Here is a 27,669-nt window from a genome sequence, read left to right on the forward strand (position 1 = left end):
GACATGGAAACAAGAGGAACTTCAGTTGCCTAATACATTTCCTTGATCCCAATGATATTCACTGTGTAGTGACATGTATGTATTGATTCTTGGCTATTATTTCTACAAAATGCTGAACCGTCACAAATTTGACAATCAAGTGTTGAAAAACTAGATGGAAACCAAAATTTAAGCTTTGATTTCCTCATATATTTTAAGGATCAGTTCTGTAGTTTGTAGCTTTATGAATGACGTTGGTGCGTCCCTGCGTGTTTCGTCTTCCTATCAATGTAACTGAATTCACATGAACGCGCATAACTGACGTTTCGGTGGGAGGAGCTACAGCAGGTAGCGTGGCAGGGAGAGGCCAGAGAGCACGCGACGGAATTCAACGGCTGTTTTCGCCCACCTAGCTTTAAGGATCAGTTCTGTAGTTTGTAGCTTTATGAATGATTATGAAACCTGTTTATTTTAAGAAATATATGTAAAAAAACAACAACATTTATTTGAAATGGTATTTTAAGGGTATATTTCCATCCTGTAAAAAATGTTTTGGAAGTAATGCAGCGTTAAGAGGATTAGTTTAACAAATTTATGTTTACATTTTTGCAGCAAAGCACCACAAGACATTTAATAATTTCCTTTCAGAGGAAGTCTGTGATCCAGTAGAGTTATTATCACGTGCACAAACATCAATGAGTCGTGGTCATAAAGATGAAAGAAAGACACTTTAGATATCATGGCATTTACAAACTTTGGCAAGCGCTTCTTTATTTACATCCAGACTGTCTTTCAATGTCACAGCTGTTTTCCCTTTTTTCTTTTTTTTTTTTTTTTTTTTTTTTAGTAGAATCACCAAACAAGTCTGCTGTTGACAGATATACAGTGTGTAAGTATACTATGATCTCCCTGTCAGTGACGCTCGGACAACAGTGTAAACAGAGAGAAAGAGCGGTTCACACTCTTCACAAACACATGCAGGGAGGTGGGACGAAAAACATGTGGACAGTATGTCAGGGTTTAGTAACAGGAGACACAGTAGTCGTGTTAACATTTTGTCAGATATTCAGGTGGTGGTGCTCAAAAGCTGAGGTCACCCAGGGAGCTGCAGCTTCGAGTTTCCTCCACAAGAGGGTGCAAGTGAATCAGTGACTGTATGACAACAACGTGAATGCCCTCGGCCATACAAAGACAAACCCAGACTAAGAGACTACCAATGACTACGCTTTCTCCTCTAATGAGTGCAGTTTATATAACTTAGTCCTAGTAACAAAAAAACACAGCTCAAGAAAAAAAAATCAAAAAAAAAATCACACCTACAGATAGTTGCTGGTAGGGCATATCATTTTTGGCAAAAAAGTTTCCAGAAGGCATTTTTAACAAAAGTCACAGACTGCTATGCCAGCTTTTTTTTTTATTTTTTTTTTTATATTTACACACACTATCTCATCAGATGTATTGATTAATGTCCATGGAGCATGCATAGGTCATCGTGAAATCATCCGATCACTTTTTGTGTATGCTGGGATAATAAAGGAGGGGTCTCACCCATGAAGAGAGGAGAGAGTCCCGACTAAAAAGGATTTACAGCACAGTGCAAAGAAACCCAGAAAAGGTTCCAGCTTAAAAAACTGAACGCTGAGAAGACCAAAAGAAAAATCCTTCATCTGACAATACAACATATACATACAGGTCAAGTGTCATTAAAATAAAATAAGAAGTGTAAAAGGAGATCGGTGCAGATTATATCGTGTTACAGCTACTGAGATTGAAAAAGCAAGGGGAGGTCGTTCTTTGTTGCTTCTAGCTCCCACGATAGTAACGCTTTAGACCGAAAATAAATCACCCCCAACCCAAGATCGTACACAGAGGAACGCTAACATTCCTGCCTTTCTAATTCAAAACTCATGGAGCTCCCATAATGCGCCAGTAACTCACCCCCCCTCCCCAAATCCCCCCCAAAACAAACACACAAATAGTCTGTCATATACTGTACAGTCGGCCCTCTTAAAGGGAAAAACATATGTACATTCACATCTTTTAAAAAAAACAGTTTTCTTCTTCATGTAACATAAAAAAAGTGTAGAAATGGACAACTTCCTCCAGACCCGGGGTTTAGTGCTCATTGCAATAACAGTTTTAGGGTTTGTTTATAAAAACCTGAGGCCTAATTGGCTACAAAAGCCAAACATTTGGGACTTAATCCTCTGAAACTACCCAGATTGTTCAGATTTTTTATGACCACCTTACAAGGAAATGTCTTGCAATTTGCGCCAAACCCCAGGTGTGGATTTCTTTTTTTTAGCCCACTTCTATTTCAGTGATCATGTTCTCTTCTTTTTGTTGCAACCTTTGGTAACACCTTCAGGACATAAACACGCAAAAAAACACTACACAAGGAAGAGGCAGTGAGCGACTCTGACAAAAACAAATCAGTCCGCAAGTCCCAACGTATGTATCTAGGCATATTTGTCATTTTGCTATGATTAAGGGAAGAAAAAAAGCTATTATTATGATGATCATTACTTGTTTCTCCTTCATTAAAACACTATTGTTGTTGTGATAATAATGTAGTAATACTTCAGTTAACTTGTCTAACACTGTTTACTGGTGAATAACACAAAAATGAGACACATGGGAGGTTTGAGCTGATTCACTCAAACCTGAAAATGAATGAAATCCACACCTCAGGGTTGTAGAGAGAGAGGATTCCTGTGTCACACCGTAATCTCGTTTTTGCTGGTGTCATTAATCAATCTTTCAAAAAAACATTCTCCTAATGAGAGCAAACAAAATAAACACACAATCACACTTACAATCAAACAATAAATCAGTTTCAGAGATGGAAAACATGAAATATGAGGACTCATCCAGAAGTTTCTGTCGGACACAAAAGCAAAACTCTTTGCGAGATGAGACTCCAAAAACACAGAGTTTGTCTTGACGTGTTTGTGACGTATTTACAAAAAAGCAGAGAGTAGACGATGAAGAGGAGGTTTTTGTTAATCAGGGGGGGTGTCTGAGGATGCTTGTGGTCCGAGGGTCTTGACCTCGGAGGGTGCAGCTGAACACATGCGGTTAATGATGACGTCCTCACAGTTCTGCACAAAAACAAATGATGCAGTGGACGCACAAGTGCATCGAGATCTGGGCTTTCCATACGTAAACATCGCTGCAGTCGTGAGAAAGCCTTCTTCTAGTATCACTTTGAATTTACCAAAGACAAAAAGGTTTTTCTTTTTGAAGTTACCAACAGACTAAAGGCTTCTCCAGACTACAGCGATGGCCTCACATACATCCAAACACTCACGCAGCTCTGAAATCAGCTGCAGAGATTCAGGAGGGCCTCGGTTTTTAGGTGTTGCGGACAGCTAAGGCCTGTTCCAGCTCCTGTCTCCTCTGCTGGATCTGTCGAGGGAAAGAAAGAGAGAGAGAGATGAGCATCTGGGGGCAGAGATGGAGAGTCGTTGAGAATGAAGTGTAAAAGATTCATTTCCTCACCTTGCAGTAGAAATAGCGGCTGACGGCCTCCTGGGACCAGGGCTCGTGGTAAAACGCCGCCCTCCTCTCCTCTTCAGGGTTCCCCACCACGTCTGTCATTAACTACAGGCAATGAGAAGGAAACCATTAATGACAGGACCAAATAATAAGCAACATTAATATTATACATATGACAGGAAGTATCCAGATCTTTCACTTCAGTAAACGTAGCAACACCACAGTTAGTCCACGACTCCACTAAATCTTATTTAAGAAGTACAGAAGTATTTAAACTATCTGAAGTTAAAGTTCTCATTATGCAGCATAATGACCCGTCAGTGTGACATTAAATTATTATGTATGCATAACTCTGGAAGCACATTTTTTTGTTCATATAATTTTAACCAATTTCCATTCTGTTGAGTATTCTTTTTTACAATTAATATAGATTGAATCGATAATACATCATATTTCTAAAGTGAGAACATTATTTTTATGTGTTTGTCACAGTTCTTCCTCCATACTGTCAGTAGCTCCACACTCCCTGTCACTCTGTCTCACTCACCTAATTGGCTCACTCTGTTCACCTGCCTGTCACTCTCTCTCAGTTCACTCCGGCCACTCCCAGTTCCACTTCCAGCTCACAGCCCCGCCCCCTCTCTCACCACACTCTCCCTCACTCACCCAATCAGCCTCATGCAGTGCACCTGTCTGCCACGCCCACCTCATCAGCACCATCCCTCTCACCTGCTCACTCTGCTGCACCTACACCCTGCAGCATTTAAACCCCAGTCAGTCACACACTGCCAGATCGTTCGTTGCGTTTATGGCAGACCTTCCAGCAATTTCCTTTGGACTGATTTCCCGTTGCCGACCCTGTCTGCCTGTCTGGACTTCCCTGCCTTGCCTGTGACCCGGTCAACGACTCAGCCTTCTGTCCCCGACCACCGGATTCCCCTACCTTGCCTTTGTCTCGGTTAGCCGCCTCAGCCTTGTGTCCCCGACCACGGGTTTATCCTCTGCTTCCTCTGGTTTCCGTCTGCCTGATCCCCTGCCTGTTTCCCACTGTGAGTCTGACCCTGCCTGTCTGTCTACTGTGTGCTCAGCTTTAAATAAAGCTCCAGAGCTTTAGCTGTCTCCTGGTCGTACTGCTTTTGGGTCCACACCACACCCGTGACAGTGTTGATATTTTATTATTCCCCCCCCCCCCCAACATCCAGAACTTATGTCCAAATAAAGGCAACGAGTTGTTTTAATGGAGCTTTAAATTATAAAAGAAAAGTCATGAATGTGTGTGCATGTATAAATATCAAACCTTAAGATCTCGGCTCTGGGATTTGAGCCAGTCCTGGATGTAGCCCTTGGGATCTCTGGAGAAACTGAGCATGAAGTCCCTCTGGATCTTCAGCTGGTTGATGGACTCGATGGTCTCATGGATCTGAGAGAGGAAAGAGTTGCGATACATCAGTAAAATGTAATTTATTAATTTAACTAACTAAACAGCAATGATCTATGTATCCTAATAATTAAAAATATCAAATTATACTTAATCTAGTCAAACTGATTCTGTATCAGGCTCAGAACTAAGTCTTCAAAAATTTCAAAACAGGAAACGCACAGTTACTCAGAACATGATGTTTATAGATGTAAACATCTGGAGCAACAGAAGAAAAGGGGACTAAACGTCTGAACACAGAGTCTCCAAACCTTCTCGCAATTAAAGTTCAGTACCGCAAAATGCAACTGTGTCCAAAGTATGGTGATCTTCTTAAAAGAATAGGTGACTGAGATAAAAAAAAAAGAATGTATCACATAGAAAGAGATTTCTACCGATTTAGTCGTAAATATCAGAGAATAAAATCTGACATTCTCTGAGAAATAAAAATGAACTGTAGAAATGGTGTTAGAAACCATATTGCTTCACTTAATTATACTTATTATATATTCATTTAGCAATATGGAAATAATCACATTTGCAAGCTTTTTTTTTCTGGCAAATTCATGACTATAATCTCAGAGAATGTTCAAGTTTTTTTCGCTCACATATTTACAACTTTAATCTTGGAAATTCAAAGTTTTTTCTTGGAGTATTACTACTCCCTCTTGGCTCTGTTTTTTTTTTTTTACCTTTAATGGCCCTAATATGCTGTTCTATTCTTTCCCTCCACACTAATGAAAAATAAAAATAAACCGGCCAAACATTGATCAACCACAAAAGCCAAAAAAAGGAGTAGAAAAAGAAAGTTCTGTGTCAATCCATTAAATAAAAGCAGCGATGTCTTTGTTACTTCCTGTTCACACACAGCAACAAATGTCAGTTTCAAAGTTCAAATCTTAAAGGTAAATCTTAATCAAACATGGTGTTCAGCCAGATTTAAAACAGAACGTCCTGAAATCATTTGCATGCAAACTACCATAAAACAAAAGTTCCTGTTAAAAATAAATGCAGTAAAATTTGTTGTTCCAACGAGGCAGCTAACTTTTTTTTATACTTACAATTTACAGCAGCAGTGCTAAATAAATTCAGAGTATTCATTCTGTGATGCTGGTGTGATCTCACCTTGTTGTCCAGTGAGGCGATCTCCTGCTGGTTGGCCGTGGAGAGGAGGAAGCTGCTCATCTGGCCCTTCAGGGGATCCTCCACCTCCACGTCGATGTCGTAGCAGGCCGTCTTCTTCTGGTCGTTGGGATCCACGCTGACGGAGCGCAAACGTTAAGAAGATAATCATTACAGAACATGGAGAGAGATCTTTTAACAAATCCTTTAAAACATGTCATGATGCCTGAAAAAAATACTGAATCCATGTTCCCTAATCAGATGTGTTTTTTCCCTTTTTGTTTCCTTATGTATAGTGAATAATAAAAGTCCTGAGTAAAAGTATGTTTGTGTTTCAAACCTACAACAATATTAATTAGGTTTTGAATGTAAATGTTTATGATGTCTAATCTTCACCACTTGTGCCGCAGGGTGAGTGGTTTATTAATATATTATATAGTTTGGTAATAAAGTTAAAGTTCATTTAAAAATAATGCAACAAAACTTTTAAGAAATAGCTCGAAGACATTTTTTAACTCCTAAGGACACACTGAGAAAACCTTTTCTTTTTTTATAGCTACTTAAATGTATTAGGTTTTTAAAATGTCACTTTCTTCTACCCTTGCAGGGACAAACAAAATTCATACCCACGTAAATACATCATGGCACAACCTTGTAAAAATATGGACATGCACATCCTCATAATTCAAATTAATTAATTAAACTGTCTTGGCCCAGACACCATCAAAAAATAGATTTTGAGGCTTTTTTCGTGGTTAAGTAAGGTCCATCTGCAGTGAAACAGGAATCTACCTGATGACGTGGTTGATGACGATGGGGTCGGGGGGTAAGAGGAGGTTGGTGAGGCGCTGAGGGATCTCAGAGAACTTCAGCCGAGGGCAATCAAAGATCTGTAGAGAAGGAAAAAAAATCTGTGTTAATAATCAAAACACATTTCTCATGGGCTGTATTGATAACTAAGGCTAGGTGAATTGAATTTGCTAAAACAAATGTGGAGGGATGTAGATACAAAGTTTTCCTTTATGAGTTAAAATATATATATATATATTTATTGTATGGTAGAAGACTAATTTGTTTAAATGGAGTTTGTAACATATAATTTCAAAATTGCAAAGCTAGAAATTCTTACTCACATTGTCCCAGTAAGTCCCAGAAGAATTTCAGTAACACTGATATTAATATTTATGCAACAACAGTGTGATTTATGGCACATACCTGCTGGAAGTACTTGTCACAGTTGATGTACTCCTTGTCATGGGAGTCCTGCAGCTTGTTGGTCTTGACGTACTGCCAGAGGGCCTGGATGATGCAGGAGCGAGTCTGAGTGTGAATGCCAAGCAGGCGAGCCAAGCGAGGGTCCAGCTTAAACTGGGGAGGCTGCGGAGACGATACATAATCGCATTACAACACAAACGCCCACTTCAGAGCCTTTACATCATCGCATCTGGCGTCTACATCGTTTTTTCTTCCGGCTTGGAGACGGATGTTCAAAAACGGAGTCTTTAATGCGCTCTGTAATGTTTCTGTGGAGTGGTGGGTTATCGGTGATGTGAGTGATTTATTGAGTGTGTGCAGCACCCTCACCTGGTAGTCCAGCATCAGCAGCAGAGTGCAGCGTACGCTCACGTCGCCCGGCCTCTTCACCTGGAAGCCGTCCGTCTCCTGGGTGGTCGGCGTGCGGTGCCACTGAAAGAGCAAACCGCCACAGAGTGACTACACACCCCAAACTGAGGTGGTTTATTCAGACTGAATGGCCTTATTTTATTTAAGTATCACACTTCATTTCCTGTCGGTTTCACACTTTTAAAGTGTGAAACAAACATCCACAAACCTTCAACTTCTAAACGACACATTTACAGTTTAAACAACACACTGAGCTTTAACATGTACATATCATCCATCATAAACTTATATAAATCCTGCACGCTGTATTTACTGTAAATGGACATAGAATACATAACCACGCTCTTCATGTATATAAATATATATTTTAATTCCTTCAATAGTTTGCTTTATGACCAAAAACCTACAGAAACTTTACTTTGTGTTAGCGCTCATTAGCATAGCTGTCATGCTAACTCCCTAAACTATGATGGTGAACATGTTGCTACACATCAGAGTGTTAGCATTGAGTGTTAAATATGTTTGATTGTTGCTTTAGATTTAATGCTACAGAGAAATACTCCCAGATGTGGAAGTTTTTTTTAGGGGCTTTAAGGAAGCTGCAGGAGATTTGGCACGATGAACAAATGCACAAAGAAGTCATTGAGTGCACCTGTTTTCTAGCAGCCTTGATCTCGACCTAGAGCGGATAGTATGTGGTTCTGTGAAAGGTTAAATATCTGCAAACTAGCCATGCACAGTGTGCTGAGAAGCCAAGATAGCATGAGGCTAACCATTTGGCTGTGCAGCTGAATGTTACCACCCTCCTGATCACACGGTCAATGCAGACATGAAGTGAAATAGCAGTAAAACTAAAGCCTGCACAAATACAACTATTTCCATTAGATTGTGTGTTTTAGTCTTTGTGTTTACATTTATCAGAACCTCCATCTGTATTTAACCGCGGATGAAATGCTTTTTAAGTCTCTGTATTATCTTGAAACTGAAAAGAAAAGCACTTTAAGCTCCGTCTTCAGTACAGTGGATTGCAGTAACATGGCATGCAATGTAGAGTAATGCTTTTTCGTCCAACCAATGGCTGATTCAGAACAGATTAAGTACTGATTTTTACCTCAAGGTAGAGAAAAATGTCTTTTGATGGAAAATCATTCAAAGTGATGCACCTGAGTGCCTTGCCAAAATACCCTCTTAAAAGGAGGAACCTTGAGAAGTCATAATTTTCACTTTAGAGCTCCTAAAGCATTTTTGGGGGTTTTTTTCAAAGTCAATACATTTTGTGAGGATACAAAGTGAAGGGCAGCTAATGATTGTTTTTAATAAGTAAGCAGTTGTTTTTCCTCCAGCTCTCACACCTGCATGTTAAAAAACAACCTTGCAAAGTTGGGAAAAAAAGCCTGCCCTTTCTTTTGTTGTAGAAAATCAAATTATAAAAAAAAAAGAGAGAGGGCAGTCCACTCTCTCTCTGTTTCTGTTTTATTTCGTATAAATTCAAGGAGGGTGTTACAAAAAGGAGCAGGTTAGCTGGGGTTATTGTAGCTGGAGGCTTAACCAGACAAAAAATTCCAATGAAAAAACTCTCCCCTGCATGATGAAGAGGCCGTCACCGGCCCTGACTGCATGGCTGAACAGTCTCATTCATTCATTTGAGCCGCATACAAAAGCTGTAATACTAAAAGATGTGATCTAAAATGAAAAGCACTGACCTACGAAGGGACGAGCAAGTTGTACAGATGTGAATGTTGAGGAAATAAAACTAACACTGAAGCGACAGTGTGAGGAAAATAAGCCAATTAGATTATAAAAAACGTGATTTAAGAGAAAGTCTAATCAGGCAACATATTAAAAACACCTGTGTGGGTGGACTACTGCTGTGTAACTCAACTGAGCCAGCGTTGATTCAATTAGCTTCACCTGTGATGTCACTCCACCCACCAGCACCTGTAAAGCTCACTAATTAACATTTTATATTTCTTCTGTTTAATCACAAAAAAAGGCAAAGTGAAAATGTTTTAATTACTGCCTTTTATAAGGAGCCTAACGATGATGAGCTAACAGTCTTCTGGATGAAGCGTCATATTTAACAGACAGGTATAAGAGTGGTATCGATCTCCTGATCACTTGATATCAACCGTTCATGGTAACTGCTGTGTCAGAACTGAGGCACACCTCTCTAACGCCTTCTTCCCCCCAAAAAAACAAAATATTACGACAGTATCAGAGAGAAAAGACTCTGCTGAAGGCGTTGATGCAGATTTTATGCTTGTGGTGTGAAAATTAGAGAATGGGAGCTGGTTTGAAATCTGGTGCTGTCTGCTTTCCCTCAGAAAAGTTCTGGTCTCAGTTTCCATGGGAGTCAATGTGGCAGTTGCAGGGAACTCCTTCCACTTTCAGGCTCAAAGTGCCAAATGTGTGAGTCAGTTTGTTTACATAGCTACATTGTATAAAAGAGCACACATTTTTTCACGGTTTTGAAGCCCAAAATATGTACAAAAAGTCAAAATTGTGGGAGTTTAAAATCATTTTAAAGCTCCTCTCTACTCTAACGTGATGCCACACAAAAAAAAATCTGATTGTCACTAACCTTCGAATAAAGTTTTAAAGGGATTTAAAAGTTAAATAAAAACCAGAATGTATGAAAAAGTTTGAGGATGTTTCAATTGTGAACATTCAGTTCATCCATTTGAATGCAGAAATGTGGAATATTTCTGAAATTATGAAAGGTATGAATGATAAAAGATCAAGAAAAAATCACTTCCTGGTTGAGCCGAATATGTTGATGTTTGAATAAAAAAACAAGGGTAGGAGTTATGTGACAAAAAAAGCAGAGGAGGAATAATGAAGAGCGAGAAGAATCAAAAAACAAAGACATGAGAGAAAGAGCATGAAACTCTACCGATGACATTCATTCAATTCAAAACCAATGACCATCATCATGACAAAGACAAAAAAGTCTGCAATTATTCTCTCAGAGCAGGTAAAAGGTTGACACTGCAGTGGTAATATTATCCTCTTCCTCTGTGGTCATGATGCAGCGGCCGTGTTTGAACTAACCTCAACCAGGTGGTTGTCAGGACCGTACAGGTCTTTGTCCAGCTCAATCACCAGACTCTTAAAGAACGAAGAGAACTTCTTCTTCTGCTTCCCCGGCTGAAAAGAATTGACAGAGACGGGTGGTTAAATAAAGTCTAAATCAGACACATAAATACAACAGCAAGCATTAGTCGCCTTATCTTTGTTTAAAGCAGCGTTACTCGTCAACAAAACCCAAAAGAGGCCGGTTGAGATCGGCAGGAAATCGAGACACCAGACATTCTCAGGGTCCACTTCCTCCGAGCTCAAGCTGAAATATTTGAGGTTTGTGAAACCTAAACGCTTCCTACCGCTGAGAGATGACGTCCTTCGCTGCTTGGCCTGCTAAGAACATCACAGCTTTGTAAAGGGAAACTAAAATCCTTCTGCTTCTCAGGCTGCTTCTACAGCCTCTCTAAACACTCTTCACAACAACAGTCATTCATTTCCAATTCAAAGCCAGCCGATTACTTTTCTGTCCGAAGATGTTTGAGCACATAATAACAAAGTGTGACTTCTGGCCAAAAACGACCCATAGCAGCACACTTTCATACCAAATGGGAAGATTATGATCTCATTTTTAAAAAATGTTTGAAGACATTCTATCATCTATTTGATGACATTTCACCCTGCAGCAGTACTTTTAAATAAGCAATTGCACTTTTAAATTGGCTGCATATTAAATATAAAAAAATACACTCTGTCTATTTTAGAAGAACAAAACTCACATCATCTAGCAACTTCCCCTCTACCCGCAGTTCCCACGATGCAATACTGCCGTCTGAGTCATCAGCGTCGGGTCTGGCAGGGTTGAAGGTGTTGGATATGTAAAGCCTCAGTTTACGCTTCTGCTGCTGACACAAGGGCACAGAACAAAACCACAAATTAAACGGACATTTCAGAAAAAACTTAAATTGAAATTACGCAGGCAGATTAGCACCATTTAACAGCAGATTCAAAATTGTGGTTTAAGTTTTAAGTTTAGAGTCAAGAAATCGAAATGAATCATTCAATCGAGTTTATTAATATGGAACCGTTTTAAAGCACCTTTTAAAAAAAATCAAATGCAATTCAAGGTTCTTTACAAATGATTGACAAAATGTAAACAAGACACCAAAAGGAGAGAAGATGAAGAGACGAATGCACAACAAATTAAATTAGGAATAAATGAATTAATTAAAAACAACTCTGAATGGTTGTTTAGCCTCGGAAATGGAATGCTTTTTTATATTTTAAGATGAAGGGAAATTAAAGTTATTAAATACAACCTTTCAATACCTGTTTTTGGTGCAAACATGATTTTAATTAACACTTCCTTTCAGAAATGGTTTTTTTTAGATTAACACCTGAAGGACAGCAGGTGTCACTGGCTCCTGATTGTTCCCCTTACCTTCATTGGTCTCTTCAGTGCTTCCTGGATGTCCACACGTTTGCGCATGATGGTCTGGTCCAGTTTGCGCTCAAACGCCAGCAGATCCATGTAGGCCTGAGACTCTGGGACCAGCTCACGGATCTGCTCAGAGGGGGGAGACAGTCCGACGTTAATATCTTTAGATCGCACACACACACACAAACACATCAGATTAAGAAGACAGATTTTCTTCGAATACACTATCTGAATATCACTTAAAGGCTTAAACAGATTAGCTGTCTGCCCTGCCTTTGTGCTGCAGGGGGTCCAGTGACTTGTTTCAAGGACATTTAGTCCCAAAACATATAGTCTCAAGAAATGGTAGAGTTCAACGCTTTGTGAAAATTCTCATTCGCTTTCTTGCCGAGAGTTAACCTTCGATGAGAAGATTGATACCGCTCTCATATGCCTGTACAGTAAATATGAAGCTAATGGTAGCAGCCGGTTATCTTAACTTAGCAAAAAGACACAGAAACAGAGGGAAACTGCTAGCCTGGTGCAGTCTCAAGCTAACAAAATCCACCTTCCAGCACCTCTAAAGCCAATTAACATGTTAATTATGTCTATTAATCTTACAGTTCTGAAGAGTGAAGTTAATGAGGAAGTGTGCACTTGCATTCACTTTACTGGCCTGCAGGAGGCAATACACCTCTGGTTGCATAACGTAGTCAGATCCATAGAAGTCTATGAGAAAATGACTACTTCTCACTTGATTTATTACTTCAGTAAACCTTGTAAACATGAGTTTATGGTCTAAATCAGTAGTTTCAAGTTTTTCTTCAATACAGCATGAAGGTAATTTAGTAAATGATGGTCCATTTAGAGTGAAATAGATGATACAACGGGGTATGCTTTAGGGCGGGGCTACCTTGTGATTGACAGGTTCATTTTACAACATTCGTTTGTTTTCCTGCAAACGGAGCCAGGCTATTTCTCCCAAGTTTCCAGTCTTCATGCTAAACTAAGCCCCTAGCTGTAGCTTCATATTGAACGAACAGATACAAGCATGCCATTGATTTTTCCAATCTAACACTACAAGAAAGCGAATACGTCAATTTCTGAAAATGTCAAAACTATTTCTCTAATTTCTTCTTTAAGAACCTTTAATGTTGGAAACATATCATACTGTCTGTCTGACAGTTTAACATACATATTCTGTATCAACTGGGTGAAATAATCAAACCCCAGACTCAGTATCAAATGGAAATTCTTATTCTTAATTCCTTGTGCATCATTTTATACCCATTTCCCCACAATACAGGCCATCATTTCTTCTTTTAGAATGTTTAGGATCTCCACTAGAATTTGAAATAAAGTGCGGACACAAATCAAGCTTGAGAATACTGAGGACTTTATACCTTTTCATCCCAAATAAATAATCGGATTACTGTTATTAATACAGTAAATAGAGTAAAATTAACTGTGTGCAATATTTGCTCTATATAGGACTTATTTTTCTCCCAAACTGCTTTCATACAGTGGTCCACACCATCCCAGGGACACTGGGGGATAAAAATGAGATGCAGAGTGTGCAGCCAACCAGCCAGGACTCAGACATTACCATACCGATGAAAGTCCTCAGAGCATCAAGGGCTGCTGCTGCTGCTTACTTACCAAACTGTGCACACACATACACACAAACACACACACACACACACACTCTCCTTCTCCTCCCTCCCTCTTCTGCTCTCTTTCATGTTCCTCTTTAAATGGCTGCCTTCATTGTTCCCCCTCTCATTCCTTCTTTATCTCCATCTCGCTGTCTTTCACCGGTGCCGAGGTGCCGAGCAGACGGAGGAGTCTGGCAGACATTCCCTGTCCCTGACTCATTATTGTGGAGTGGCGCCCCAGACGTGCCTACTGCTATCTCCCTGTCTGGGTTATGTTAGGGGGATAAGACCTGAGCCAAGAGGCACACAGGCTGCAGACCTCCGTAGTTTCAGTGTGAAAGACGTGGTGTGTGCTGGCCAGGACGTGACGAGGTGATGGAGACCACGGGATGAAAATCACAACCTCTGTCGGCTGAGACTCACCTGTGGCAATTCTTTTTTGCTTCTACTTGTGGTTGCGTCCTTTGCCATATCCCGCTGGCTACTCCAATTTAAATCAACGAGCCGCCTTCCAAATAACAGAATGAAACCCTAAAAAAAAATCCCCAAAACCTCCTGATCGCTGCCCTCATCCTCTCTCCCCTCATTTGGACACAACACATAATCATCTGGCCCTTTGCGCCTTCCAAGAACCCCTGACATTAAAAAAAACAGGATTTTTTTTCTTTCTTTTCTGCACACAAAAGATTTTAACACACACACACAGACATGAAAAAAAAAAGCAGAGCAACAAAGGTAAAAAAGATGAAGCCTCACCCTTTGCGGAAGAATCTTGTCTGCCATTTTCCTTCTCTTAGCACTAGAGAGAGGGAGAGAAAGACAGAGAGAAAGAGGAAAAAGAGAGCATGTTACTATGGTGACTGATAGCGTAGCACCCAGGCCATCTGCTAAAATGCTGGGCCATATCCAGCACCCCAGCATCCCAGCTGTGTGTGTGTGTGTGTCTGTGTGTGCATATGGGTGTGTATGTTATGAAGTGTTTGTGTGTGGTATCTGAAATCCAGTGGAACGAGAGCCTCTAACAGCCAAAAAAGTGTCACATCACCCACCTCTTGCCTGACATGTATTCACCGCACACACACACACACACACACACACACACACACACACACACACACACACACACACACACACACACACACACACACACACACACACACACACACACACACACACATACATACATACACACACACACACACTCTGCAGAATCCCGGATGGTGTCGGGATGTGTGTTCAAGATCTTTTGGGAATGATTGTCAGAGAGGAGAATGTGTGTGTGTTGATGTTTTCATTCATGAATGTTTCTTCTGTGTGAGAACAACATTTCAAATATTTTTTTATTTTTATTATCTTATACTTACCTCAGAGGGACTAAGAACAATAGGACAATATGTGCCAACTTTGGTGCACTCTCTTACTTGGTGACACTGATATTACAATATTATACATTGCATGAATATTATATATTCATGCAAGTGCTCTGTTGTCGGTGCCTGCAGAAGGACACTGCCTATAAAACACTTGGGTGGCGCTAAACTGCAAAAAGGAATATTTATTTTAGGTTGATTTATCAAGGATGAATCGTCTTGCTGTGTGGGGCTATATATCGAAAGGCGTAAAGAACTGAAATAGTTTAAGTTTTTATTTCAAAAGATGTCAGATTCTTCTCGGTAGTCCTGCTTTAGGATATTAATTCTGGAGCTAATTAAAGTGGCCAGCTGTTTCAGCCTATTTCCACGCTAAGCTAACTGGCTGCATATTTAGCATACAGGCACAGAAGTGTATCTCATCCTCTCGCTCTCTGCAACAAAGTGAACAAGCGCATTTCCCAAAAATGTTAAGGGTAGATAGTTTTTAAGCTCGTGCAAAACCTTTTGCTTACCTGATTATTTATTTGATACTAGGTGTGGGCGATATGGATAAAATCATCAGTATCTGTCATATTATGTTGTATTATCAATAGATATCGTGATAAGATATGAAACAAATGGAAATATCTGTTTTGGCTAATCCAAAATAAATGAAAAAACAAGGTGCATGTTGGTTAACAACGACCTAATAGAGCTGCTGCAGGGACAGAAATAACAATATAAAAAATACAGACAAATCTTGCTATTTATTGGTTTATATTGTATATATCATCATATCGCCCAGCACTAGCTGATTTGTTGTTGTTTCTAGAAGGGTATTTCTTTGCAGTGTAGAGACATTTTCTATCAAAGAGCACTGCAACAATCTGTGAGGCAGTGTGTTACATCAGCATGCCAAATACTAAAACAAGCCTGCTGCAAGGAGAATCGAAAAAGATCCGGGGATGCATTGAAAAGGAAAAACACACATCTGCATCACAACAATCCGCCATGTTTAACTATTTCTAAAAGGGGTTCTAGATTGGATTCTACTTAATGTTTCTGTTCTGTCTGAAACAAACGGTTCCCATCATGCCATGCTCCAGTCCAAAGCATGCACCACTACATTTTGAGGGACTCAACCTCCAGGCCTGAACGTATGGTCGGCCAGAAGAACTCATTCAGGGAGTGCTGGGGCTCGGGGCGAAAGGCTTAGGAGTCATCAAACGTAAGAAAAAATGGACATGCAGCAGAACAAACTCCTACTTTGATCCGAGCGTGGGATCTGATTGGGGCTCTCTCATGTCCATCTGCCTCGCCGGGATCTCATTGGCTCCGGGGAATCCGACTGGCTTCCTAAGGATTGGTGAGGATTCGAAGGTTGTCCGATTAGAGTCGTGGCGAGACACACACTCAAGTACGATGTCAGACGGGGGGGGAACACCTGGTGGTTCTGGCTGTTTGAGTGTGTGGATGTGTTGGATGTGTGTTAAGTTCAAGGGTCTGTTAGTAGGTGGGAAATCTAAAAACTCAGACAAGGGCAGGCACTGGGATTGTGCAGCAGAGGAGGTGCTGGGAGGAGTCATGCCCATCTGAGGGACACGCTCATTCAACAAAGTCTCTCTGTGAACCAAAACAATCATGCTTCACACACACAGACAGACAATACACAGACATACAATACACAGACAGACAGACGGACACACTGGGAACTTTCGTGTCACAGGAAGAGGAGCGAACAGGCAGTGTGAGAGTTCAGATCTGTTGTTTGGCTCCTGATTTCAGAATATGGATGTTGCATAGATGAAGTGATGTGCGGATGACGACAACATGCATGCTGCTCACACCTTTTCGCTCATTTCCCCCAAAGCAAAACTCAAACCTTTTCTAAGCATTTCCCACTGTTCAGCACCTTAAAAATCCCTAACATGTGAACCAACCTATTGGAGGAAATGGGTAAAGCTGGGTTTCTCAAAAACAAAGGACCAGATCGTTCCAGAGTAACTGAACACCAGCTAGAAAACACTCCGGTGGTTACATTTCTTGTGAGCCAGTGCACTTTGACATCACTGTTGGGTTTGGTTACAAACACTGTAATGAACTTTCATCCAGACGAGGAAACTGAAACAACATTCTTCATCTTAGTGTTTGAGGTAACTCTCAGATCAGGTAGCAGTCATCTGACTCTGAGAAACAGTTTTGAGGAAAAGTCCTCAGTTTTTAACTAATTTTAATGAAACTTGAGATGTGTTTTACCCTCATCCTTTGTGACACAAAGACGCTCCATGATAAAACACAACAACTACAATAATAAGTAGCTGACAATCAACAATATAAGTTGTACAAAAATATGATGAAAAAAGCTACTCAGGGCACAAGTAGATTTTTCTCCAAATGGCATCAACTCAGCATTAAAAAAGTATTAAAAAAATGCATCTGAAAATGTGATGCCCGGGATGATGCTGTAATATTTTCCTCACTTTAACAGAAATATTTTAAAGCACTCATGAGATAAATCCACACTTCCATCTTTTGTTTAATAAACCTTCATTCCTGAGTTCTTCATGCTTAACACAGAGATAAAAGCCTCTACAATAAAATCTACACTTTTACCTCAATTTTGATCACACCTCTCTACTTAGAAATTACATTTTTATACTACTAATTCGCTACAGCAAATATGTTTTCTTTTAACGGTAATAGGAAAAGTGGTATTTTCAAAGACGCTTAAGCACACACGGTACTGCCTATGATTTACGTGTTACTTCCTGCAGTACACAAAGTGTTTCCGTATTCGGGGGGGAAACAAATTAACAGTATATAAACGTAATTCCTCGGGCACAAGGTTGAGTATTCATAGCACTTTATGCAAAGCGAACCCAGAGTTAAATCCTATTTATAGCAGCAGCTCTGCGTAGGACAGAGTTTGTTCTGCAGAGCGAGAGTCGCTGGGGCCACGAGGTCTCAATGACACTGCGAACACAGGTGGCCCGGCCCTCAGCTGGCAGCGTGGTGGGGTCTGAGCTGGACGGAGTAGAGCGGGAGCCGGAGCATCAACTTGTTTGCCAGAGGACACCAACACACACACTCTCTCTCTCTCTCTCTCTCACAAAGCAACAGAGACACCTGGACTGGGTCACCCTGGCTCATCGATCAGACCCCTGTGCAGCCAGCCGGGGGGGCCGCTCTGGAGGGTTGAGGCCCCGACGCGGGACAACATTTCCCCTGACCTGTTCGACAAGCCTGCTTAATTGTGAGTGGATCAATCGTACTGCTGATACTGAGAGAATGAAAGCGAGAGAGAGACAGAGGTCCACTGAGTGAGCATATTGATCTCCTTTCTAATGACCATACCTGCCACACACTCGTCTCCTAACAGACATCAATCCACTGTGTGTGTGTGTGTGTGTGTGTGTGTGTGTGTGTGTGTGTGTGTGTGTGTGTGTGTGTGTGTGTGTGTGTGTGTGTGTGTGTGTGATACTGATGTTCAGATCCTTTGTCAAACAGCAGACAATAGATAGGACTGATGGAAGTACTAGAGTCTGAATGCCTGCAGACAGCAGCATGGACGCCACATAGATGAGACCAGGGGACAAAGTGGACGACAAAGAGACACAGAGGGTGAACGGAGGAGAAACATTCAGTCACGGTTGTGGAGGGGATGGTGGAGGAGAGGATGCAAAGAGCAGCGGTGCGAGGCAAAGGATGCATCTAAACAAGGAGCAGTGGGAGAGAGGCAAAACAAAAACTGAAATGAAAAGCTGAACACAAATAGGACACACAAAGGTCATGGTTTCACTTCTCAGCAATATGGTTTTTGAGATTCCCCTCGGAGATTACAGGATGGAAATGGCTGTGGGTGTCTTTTCCTGGAGGGCTGCAAGTTATGATCTTTTTTATTAATACACAATCGTTTTATGAAGATATAAAAATAAAAAGTAAAAATCTCATTCCATTGGTTTTGTCTGATCAATAGTTTAAAACCTAAGCAGAAAATCTATTAACTTTTTTATGAGCCATGCTAGTAACGTGGTGTCTTATGGGGACGGCAGTGTCATTTCTCGGTCCACGACTTTGGTCGAGACCGAAATATCTCGACAACTTTTAAACGCATTACCATGAAATGTGTAAAAACATTCATGATGAATTGAAATAACTTAATGTTTCATCTAGTGCCATGTCAGATCAGCATTTTGTCTATTATATGTGAAACTTATGTAATTCCAATCAGCCTCAGCTGCACTTTGCTGCTAATTACCAAATGTTAGCATGCTAACACGCTAAACTAACATGGTGAACATGGTAAATGTAATACCTGCTAAACATCAGCATGTTAGCATGGCCTTTGTGAGCATGTTAGCATGCTGACTCTAACATTCAGGCTGTAGACTCTTACTTTAAAAATCACTTTTATTACTGATGATTAATCAATTATATATAAAAAAAACTGTTGTCTGATTAACCTACTAATCATTTAAGAACTCATTAAGAACTATTGTAAAATAACCACTAAGTCCTAAGAGCAAAAGTACGATATCTACATTTCTGGACAATTAAATCAATACTATTTCATTTCTCTAAAAACGTTATTATCAATTAACAAACTTCATAAATGCATTCTGTTTAATGTTGTCTTAGCACAAGCAGCTTTGTGCACATCATGAGTGTGAATTTAGAATTGTTTGATCAGAATAATAAGTAACACCCACCAAGAATCTGTTAAAAAGGTTCATACCAGCGTTAAGTATGGTTTCAGTGTTTGATACATACTCATTGTGGTTGTTGCTTATTGTGGGTCGATGCCCAGGTCTTACTACATCGCCTTGGAATGATTCATGACCATCTCCATGTTTGGTTTTTTAAGATCTATACCCGACTAGTAAAGTTCAAAGAGCAACCACAGCCTCCCGTATGATCTCAATCATTCCACACAAAAGCAGAAAAACAAGGAGCTCCATATAAACAAGCCGTGCAGCGTTTAGGGTCGGAGGTCAGAGGTCGACAGACTCACTTTCTAGCCCGGCCTCCTACGGCCTGCTGCTGCTGCTGCTGTTGCTGCTGCTGCTGCTGGACCTGTTGGGAGGGGGCGGGCCTCTTCCGGCTGGGCTCCATCACCGTGGAGGGTAAACCAGGCCGCACCGCCGGGCTCCCTCCGTACGGTGGTCCGGGGGGGCCCATGGGAGCTCCCTGGTGGGGCATCCTCGCTCCAGACGGCATGCCAGGACGCTGGGGAAAGAAAGCGATAGAGCAGACGGGTCACATATATGTAGAAAACATTCTCCACTGAGTATTCTGATTCATTATTATCGGAAATTAGTGCTTCTAAAAATATAACAAAGGAAACATTTGATCGGTTGCAACTTTTATGCATATTCTTCTGATGATTTATGGTGGATTGAAGAGAAGGATTTTGTAAACAAACAACAAAGTCGAGCTGCAACAAAGAACAACACATCATGATCCAGACCTCACACATTTCTCCTTTTTACAATGAAATTCTGTCGTCTGCTCCGGTTCTATCCAAACTAGCGAGTCTCCTGACGTGTAACATTTGGTAACATTTCTCTAACCAAACAACAGCTAAGTTGGTAAACACGAACACACACACTGAGCAAATTTGTGACGTCAATTTACGAGATATCTGTGTTCTTTAATCTTTTCCATGTGGGGGAGCAAACAAGAACGAAACTGTGAAGTAAAGATCTAAAAGGGATTTGTTTGCATGGACTTCAGGCAGCTTTTGAGCCCTAAAAGTGTCGGTGAATTTGATCTGTAAGTGAAGCTGAGATCTGCCTCATTCTGTTTTGTTTAAAAACAATGTTTTGTCAGAAAATGCACTAAGAATAAGCAGCATTGTTTTGTTTCTATCTTATTTTCTCTCTTGTTTGCTTAAAACAAAAATCAGGTTTGACGGATAAAGAATACACTAAATTAAGTTTTTTGGTTTTTTTTACTCTCACACTCTCACACACACACACACACACACACACACACACACACACACACACACACACACACACACACACACACACACACACTCACACACTCCCCCTAAACAATGCAAACAGTGTCCGAGCTCCCAGTCTCAAACTCCCAACTTGACGCCTGGGAACAACTGGGGAATTCTCACCTGTGCCTGTCACTCCCATGACAACAGCTGCCTCAGTTTATTGTCTCAGACCAGATTGACTCCTTTGAACAAGAGCACAGACCGACTGTGTGTGTGGAAAGAACTGTCCTTTACTTATAGTAAGAGTAAAATATTTGAACCTCATCACATTTGTGAAGCTAAAGACACTATAACTGAAGCTTTACTGTTACATTCATACCGTAAAAGGTTCTATAAACCGGTCGTGCATGCATTTTATACAGCATTTGAAGTCTCTCTGTTGCAGTTGTTTGCACTCATGTACTGTTAGCATCGTTAGCTGCTAGTCAACAGCTTAGCCATCGCCATGTTGAGATCCGTGTGGAGGCATTAGATATGCTGTAAATTCTGTTTTGAACATCTTTAATATTTTAAGTGAAACCATAGATGGGAGATATGGCAGAAAAAATCCTAGATTTTTTAAAAAGCTTTGTGAGAATTTACAATACAAAATTAATATTTTTTTCTCCTGCAAAACATAATTGAATTGATTTTTTAATGACTTTATGCACAAGAGAGTTGAGCACGAATAATAAAAGACCTGCATCACCTGAAGGCTCAAAAGTAAAATGAAACAGAAAATACTGGTCCAGTTAACATTTACGCCACTTTTTGACAGAAAATAAGCTTTTTGTGCACGTTGTAATAACTTGATTTTCAAGATGTGCACATTTTACATGTTTTCCAATAACAACCATTCCAATTAATGTACTTAATTTTATATATTTCCCAGCTCTAGTTGATATTATGCTTATATGCTGCATATATTTGCATAATTTTGAATTTAATCAAATTATAACTGAGCTTAATCAGGGAACCCAGGGGGAAATAAGGAGGGTGGGGGGTCTCATTAGGGGCCCATGGTTTACTTTTGCCCTGGGGCCGCCTAGCAGGTTAATCCGGCACTGACTGTTGCGTGGTTTGATCTAAAAAAAAAAAGCATCGTATTCCATAAGATCATTGCAGGGTTTTTATATAAAATCTGAATCTGCAAGATAGCTTCCAAATTAATGTAGTGGAGTAAAAGCTATTTCTCTATGAAGTACATGTACCTCAAAACGTGCTTGAGTAAATCTACTCCAACACTTAAATGTATTACGAGCACAAATTGATCCAAAAATATCAATCATTGACAGTTTCTCAGTTAATATCAAACTATAAATATTCTACAAAGGACAGACAGTTTGTCACATTAGACATTTGAATCCATGAAAGATGCTGAGAGTCTAAAAAAACACATCTAAACTTTTTATTCAGCAGAGGTACTGACTTAACAGACCCAAATGTTTAACCACCAACAATGTCCTCTTTCAAATCGCATGCTACATTTTGTAACAGAACGAGTAAATGTTGAAAAGAGAGAGGACAGCTGAAGGATACAAGTTAGGAGTTTCATAACCTCACGCTTTGTCACCTTTCAATGTGGATTAAATGTACAAACACAAATCAGATCTGATCTTTAGACCGTCCACAAACATAGAAAAACACAAAGACGAAGCTAATAAGCTGCAGAGAGGACGCAATAAGAAAAGCTAGATATCAAACTGGCTCCAAACGTAGACGCATGCATTCACAGGGAGATTTAATAACTCAGAACAGACTATGACAGCATACGAGGGGATAACACTGACGTATCATGCACCCTTTGAAATGGTGACCGAGCAGAGATCCTGCGATAAGGAGCCCGAGCAGGCGTCGCTGTCACTCTGACTGGGAGTTTTGTGGTCGGCAAAAAAGGGGGGGGGGGGGGATGTTTGGGGGTCAAAGCAACTAAGAAGGCTCTCCAAACGGGGAGGGGGTAAGACAACATATGGTCGAGGGCCTCCTGCTCCAACACCTTGTGGAGCTTTAACAGAGCCCGTCTTTTTGTTTTTTTTGTCTGCTTCCTACCTAAGTTGGACAATAACACCCAAAAACATGACAGACCTTCAGCAGAACAGACAGACTTCTGTTACAAAGCGTCTGTCTGGAGAATCTGAGCCGTTCAGATAACAGTTACAGGGAACAAAAGTAGCTGGATATTGTGTAGGATGAGTTTCCCCCCTAAATCCACACACACACACACACAATGTGGTACTTTATAATCTGACCTGCTGAACTGACTCCAACACTTTGCCCGGAGCTCTGCCAGCCAGCCAGCCAGCCAGCCAACAAGCCAGCCAGCAATCGAATCTGCCATGTGGATGGATATCTGAGAAGTGTGCTGGCATCTCTGGTGGGATTTTGAAGAGGCCAAACTTAACCCACACTGTACTAAACATACAGGTCTGTGGGTTGTAACATGGATGGTTCCTCTGATTGGAATCAAATATTAAAAAACTGAGGTTCATTGAGTTGGATGAGAGTCGTGTCTTAGTGCTCAAAGTTAGCATCAATGAAGCGTCAGAAAAACGTGGAAAAAAATAGTTTGCAATAAAAACAAGTTTGTTTTATAAGATATTAATGGAAGAATTAATTGAATTATGTTGTTTTAAATGCAGCAATTATCAATGTAACTCATGTATATATCTCATTAAAGAAGAAATCTCAGTTTTTACTCTCACTTTTGTTAAAATATAATAATGTATATGTATATACATGTGTATATATATAATGTTTATTGTGTTTAATATTATGGTCATAATATTGTATATTAATGTTAGGGCTGGGCAATAATTCAATATCAGTGTTTTTTGACTTTCAGTGGAGATATTGTGATGATTTGAACATCAAATTATTCAAGATATCTGCATCCTCCTCATGAAAATAAAGGCAAATAGAACCTCATTGGTGATGAAAATCACATTTTAAAGATATTCAACAGTGACCTCTCTTTCCAAAACATCCTGTCCCTGTTAGTCTGGTTCCACAGAACAAATTCTGGACTGTTTTCTTCGTGGTTATTTCTTTGGTTGAAGGCAATTTCAATGATCATGGCAAGGTCTGCGAATTATTATTAACCGGGACATTATGTTTCGAAAAGACAAGTAGCTGTTGAATTTTTTAAAATTCTACTTTTCAGAGCTGTGAGGACAATTTCTTCACCTCATTATTGTTGAGGATGGAGGCAAAAAACCCAACAAATTTCTGTTATTTGGGTGACCTAACCCTTTAAGCAAGTTTTAACGATGCAGATGTGAGAGTAAAGGTGAAGTCGATGTTCAAACGCGTCACACAAACGGCCTCATTTCACAGACGACGACGCTACAGTGTGTCGTGTTATGTTTCGGCTTATCGGGGTTTCCCACGCAGAACGCTGGAAGGCTTTTTTGTTTTTTTCCCCCCAACGCCGCGGCCCTCGCCGACCTCCACACGCATACGATCCAGAGAAGTAACAGTAAGATAATGAGAGAGAAAGAGGAAAAAGACCTCAGCCCACCCATCAGTCCTCAAAGCAGACCTCGACCAAACACTCTCCCCCACAACACACACACACCGCTGCTGGGAGGCAGGAACACTACGACCTTCGGCTACCACAACAATGTGTGCATGTATTTAAATATCCGTGTGTGTGTGAATGCATCTACACGTGTACGTTTTTGTGAGTTTAAAAGCTTCATGATGGAGGGGGGAACGTCATCCATCGCTAACCGTTCCGATTCATCCCCCATATCCCATCGTATAAATATTTCTCCAGTCTGCAGTATATACACAACGTGGAGGGAAACCCGCCACAACTATTATAACAAGAGTTTTCCATCTTGAAAATGTGGGGGGGGAATGAGGAACTAGAGGAGGGGGGGGGGAGGCCGAGAATAAATAAGCAGAGGGAAATATTTGGCTTGGAGCAGCCGGGACCTCATCAAGGTTAATTGGTCTGTTGAGAGGACACACTCATCTGGATCATCAATCACCTGCTTCCATTGTTTCCTAAAGTCTGTCTCCGGGCGCGCAGGGCTTCAGCTCCAAAGCCTCTGTAATGACCGCTCCTGTCAAAGACACAATACCTCATCTTGTTTCAGTGTATAAATCTACCTTGTGTCAGTACGGCAAACATCAGCCCTGATTAAAGAGCCCACAATCAGACCTCAGTCAAGCTGGCGTTGGACAAACGTCAAAGTCTTTTTGACCCTCTCTCTCTCTCTCTCTCTGTGTACTTGAGGATCAGGAAGTGATTCCAAGTTTAAGGATCCGTGCAAAGGTTGAATTCAGTTCAGGAGAAAGTCGAAAGAACATCACATGTATGATGTAGGAGTTAGGTCATAATGGATTTATTGTGGTTTGTTGTTATCGAAGTGACAAATATAGTGAAGAATGTCTCTCATAACTCTTTAAAATCCAAAATGTTGTGCTTACGAAACCCCAAAATGATTCAGTTAACAATCATATAAAAGCAATAACAGCGAGAAGCCAAAACTGGTGCTTTTTTTTGGCTTGAAAGCAAAATGAAATTGCAGATAAATGTGATGATCAACCAATCAACCGACCTCTGCTCTACGAATCAATTCAGCTGAAGGAACTTTACAACCTGGAGGACAGAATCGATAAATCATTTTCAGGCAACCCAAAAAAAAAAGGTCACACACGTTCTGCTTTCCAAGTTCGAGGATTTGCTGTCGTTCTTTGTTGCATATGAAAGAAAAGTGATCATTTGGTTCTGGATTCTTAAGGATCGGACAATACGAAACATTTAAAGATGTCACCTTGAGCTTTGCGAAGTTGTATTGTGTATTTTTTGACATTTCACTGAGTAAAAAGAAACGTCCAAAAATAGCAAACTATAATAAAACAATATAAAACCTCTGACATTTTCTTACGGGGGAAAAAGATTGGGAATCACTGCCATAAATCAACCGTTATATTTATTTACACACTTGAGTCAATGTCAAAGCCACATCTGCTAAAACTTTCAAGTGTCACAGACTTCGACATCCTCCTCGAACCCTCTAATTCATTCACCTCCTTTCCAAAACAAACGGCTGCCGTCCTCCCTGCTCTGCTATTGGCTTTGACTCTGCTAACAGTTGCTTAACCTCTAAACCCGTGAGCAGCACTTCACTTGACATTTCATCGCTCTCTTCACGTGAATGAGACCGATTGTTCTGCGTGACTCTCCAGGATTTGGCCGCCTGCCCCTCGGCTCCGTCTGCGCTACTACGTCCGTTTGTCTCGTGACCTTACAGGTTCAAATCCCTTCCAGCAACCGGCAACACGCTGCCTTGAGAGGCTACTCTCTCTGTGTTGTTGTGAGTGGACTCGTCATCCATCCCTTCCCCCGACACACACACACACACACACACACACACACACACACACACACACACCCCTTTCTGTCTGTGACTCTCTGGGAAGCAGTGTGTGCTCCTCCGTTAGCCAAAGGGGGGAGCAGGCTGCTTTAGCTTCTATTCCTACATTTATCCTTTTTTCTTTCTGTGTGTGTGTGTGTGTTATAAATCCTCCCCATCCTTCTCCTGCTCAGCTCCATCCATCCATGCTGCTCCACTTCTTCTTCTCTCAAGCCATCTCCTAACAGGCTGAGATCCAGAGAGGAGGAGGAGGGGAGGAGGGAGGAGGAGGAGGAGGAGGAGGAGGGAGGAGGGCTGGAAATAACCTTCACATGGCCAGCTTTACCCAGCTATCTCTCACACACAGACCAGCCGCCGCCGCTGCTGCTGCTGCTGCTGCGCCGACTCATGCACACACACACACACACACACACACACACACACACACACACACACACACACACACACACACACACACACTCACAAACACACACACAGATGCATGCCAGCTCCCTTCATGGGAATGACGGACAGCGCCACTCACCACTCCATGGACCAGGAACTCAAACAGTTTGCTCTTGGTGGCTTTCCTGGCTCCCCCGCCGTCTCCTCCGTGGCCATTTGCTCAGTCCCCTCCGTTCACCCTGCTACGTCTCCCCTCTCCTTCTTTTGTCTTTCCCTCTCCCTTCACCCAGCCTCCTGTTCCCCTCCCCTGCTCCACTTTCCTTCTCTTTGTGCTCTCCTTTACAGCACTGCCTGTCCCTGACTCTCTCTCTCTCTCTCTCTCTCTCTCCTCTCTCTCTCCCCTCCCTCTGACTCTATTTTGAATGTGCAGCAGCCCTGCCGACTCTCTCTCACTGTGTGTCTAGCTCACTTTTTTTTTAGTTGAGCTGCCTTTCAGGAGCCCGGCACGTCGCTTGGAGGTGGAAGGGTGGGTGGGTGTGTGTGTGTGTGTGTGTGTGTGTGTGTGTGTGTGTGTGTGTGTGTGTGTGTGTGTGTGTGAGGGGGGCTGTGCAGGGGTCTGGCAGGGGGTTTCAGCCAGCCCACCCTGCCTGCTCCCCCGCACAGCTGTTGCATTCCATTGGTAGATAAGGGCATGCGGCGCGGCGAGGCTGCCGTTTGGTCCTGAACGGGGGCTGGGGAGGTTTCGAATCAGTTCCCTTTGCTGCTGCAGCTCCCCCCCCTCCTCCTCCCTCCCTCCCTCCCTCCCTTCCTCCCCCCTCTGGTGACCAACCC

General features: G+C 41.4%; 1 protein-coding gene across 1 annotated transcript; it reads right to left on the reverse strand.

Annotated features, from left to right (window-relative positions):
• Positions 1-583: 583 nt before the first annotated feature.
• Positions 584-27,285, reverse strand: smarcd3b (SWI/SNF related, matrix associated, actin dependent regulator of chromatin, subfamily d, member 3b). Its single transcript, XM_054622667.1, is given in 14 exon segments — positions 584-3,387; positions 3,481-3,582; positions 4,775-4,897; positions 6,020-6,155; positions 6,809-6,906; positions 7,232-7,393; positions 7,601-7,702; positions 10,691-10,786; positions 11,437-11,559; positions 12,099-12,221; positions 14,486-14,528; positions 20,093-20,307; positions 26,978-27,036; positions 27,039-27,285. Coding segments are annotated over 14 exon segments (1,452 nt in total). The 5' UTR covers positions 27,055-27,285; the 3' UTR covers positions 584-3,333.
• Positions 27,286-27,669: the final 384 nt, after the last annotated feature.

Source organism: Anoplopoma fimbria, chromosome 21 (genome assembly GCF_027596085.1).
Source record: "Anoplopoma fimbria isolate UVic2021 breed Golden Eagle Sablefish chromosome 21, Afim_UVic_2022, whole genome shotgun sequence".
NCBI classification, from domain to species: Eukaryota; Metazoa; Chordata; class Actinopteri; order Perciformes; family Anoplopomatidae; genus Anoplopoma; species Anoplopoma fimbria.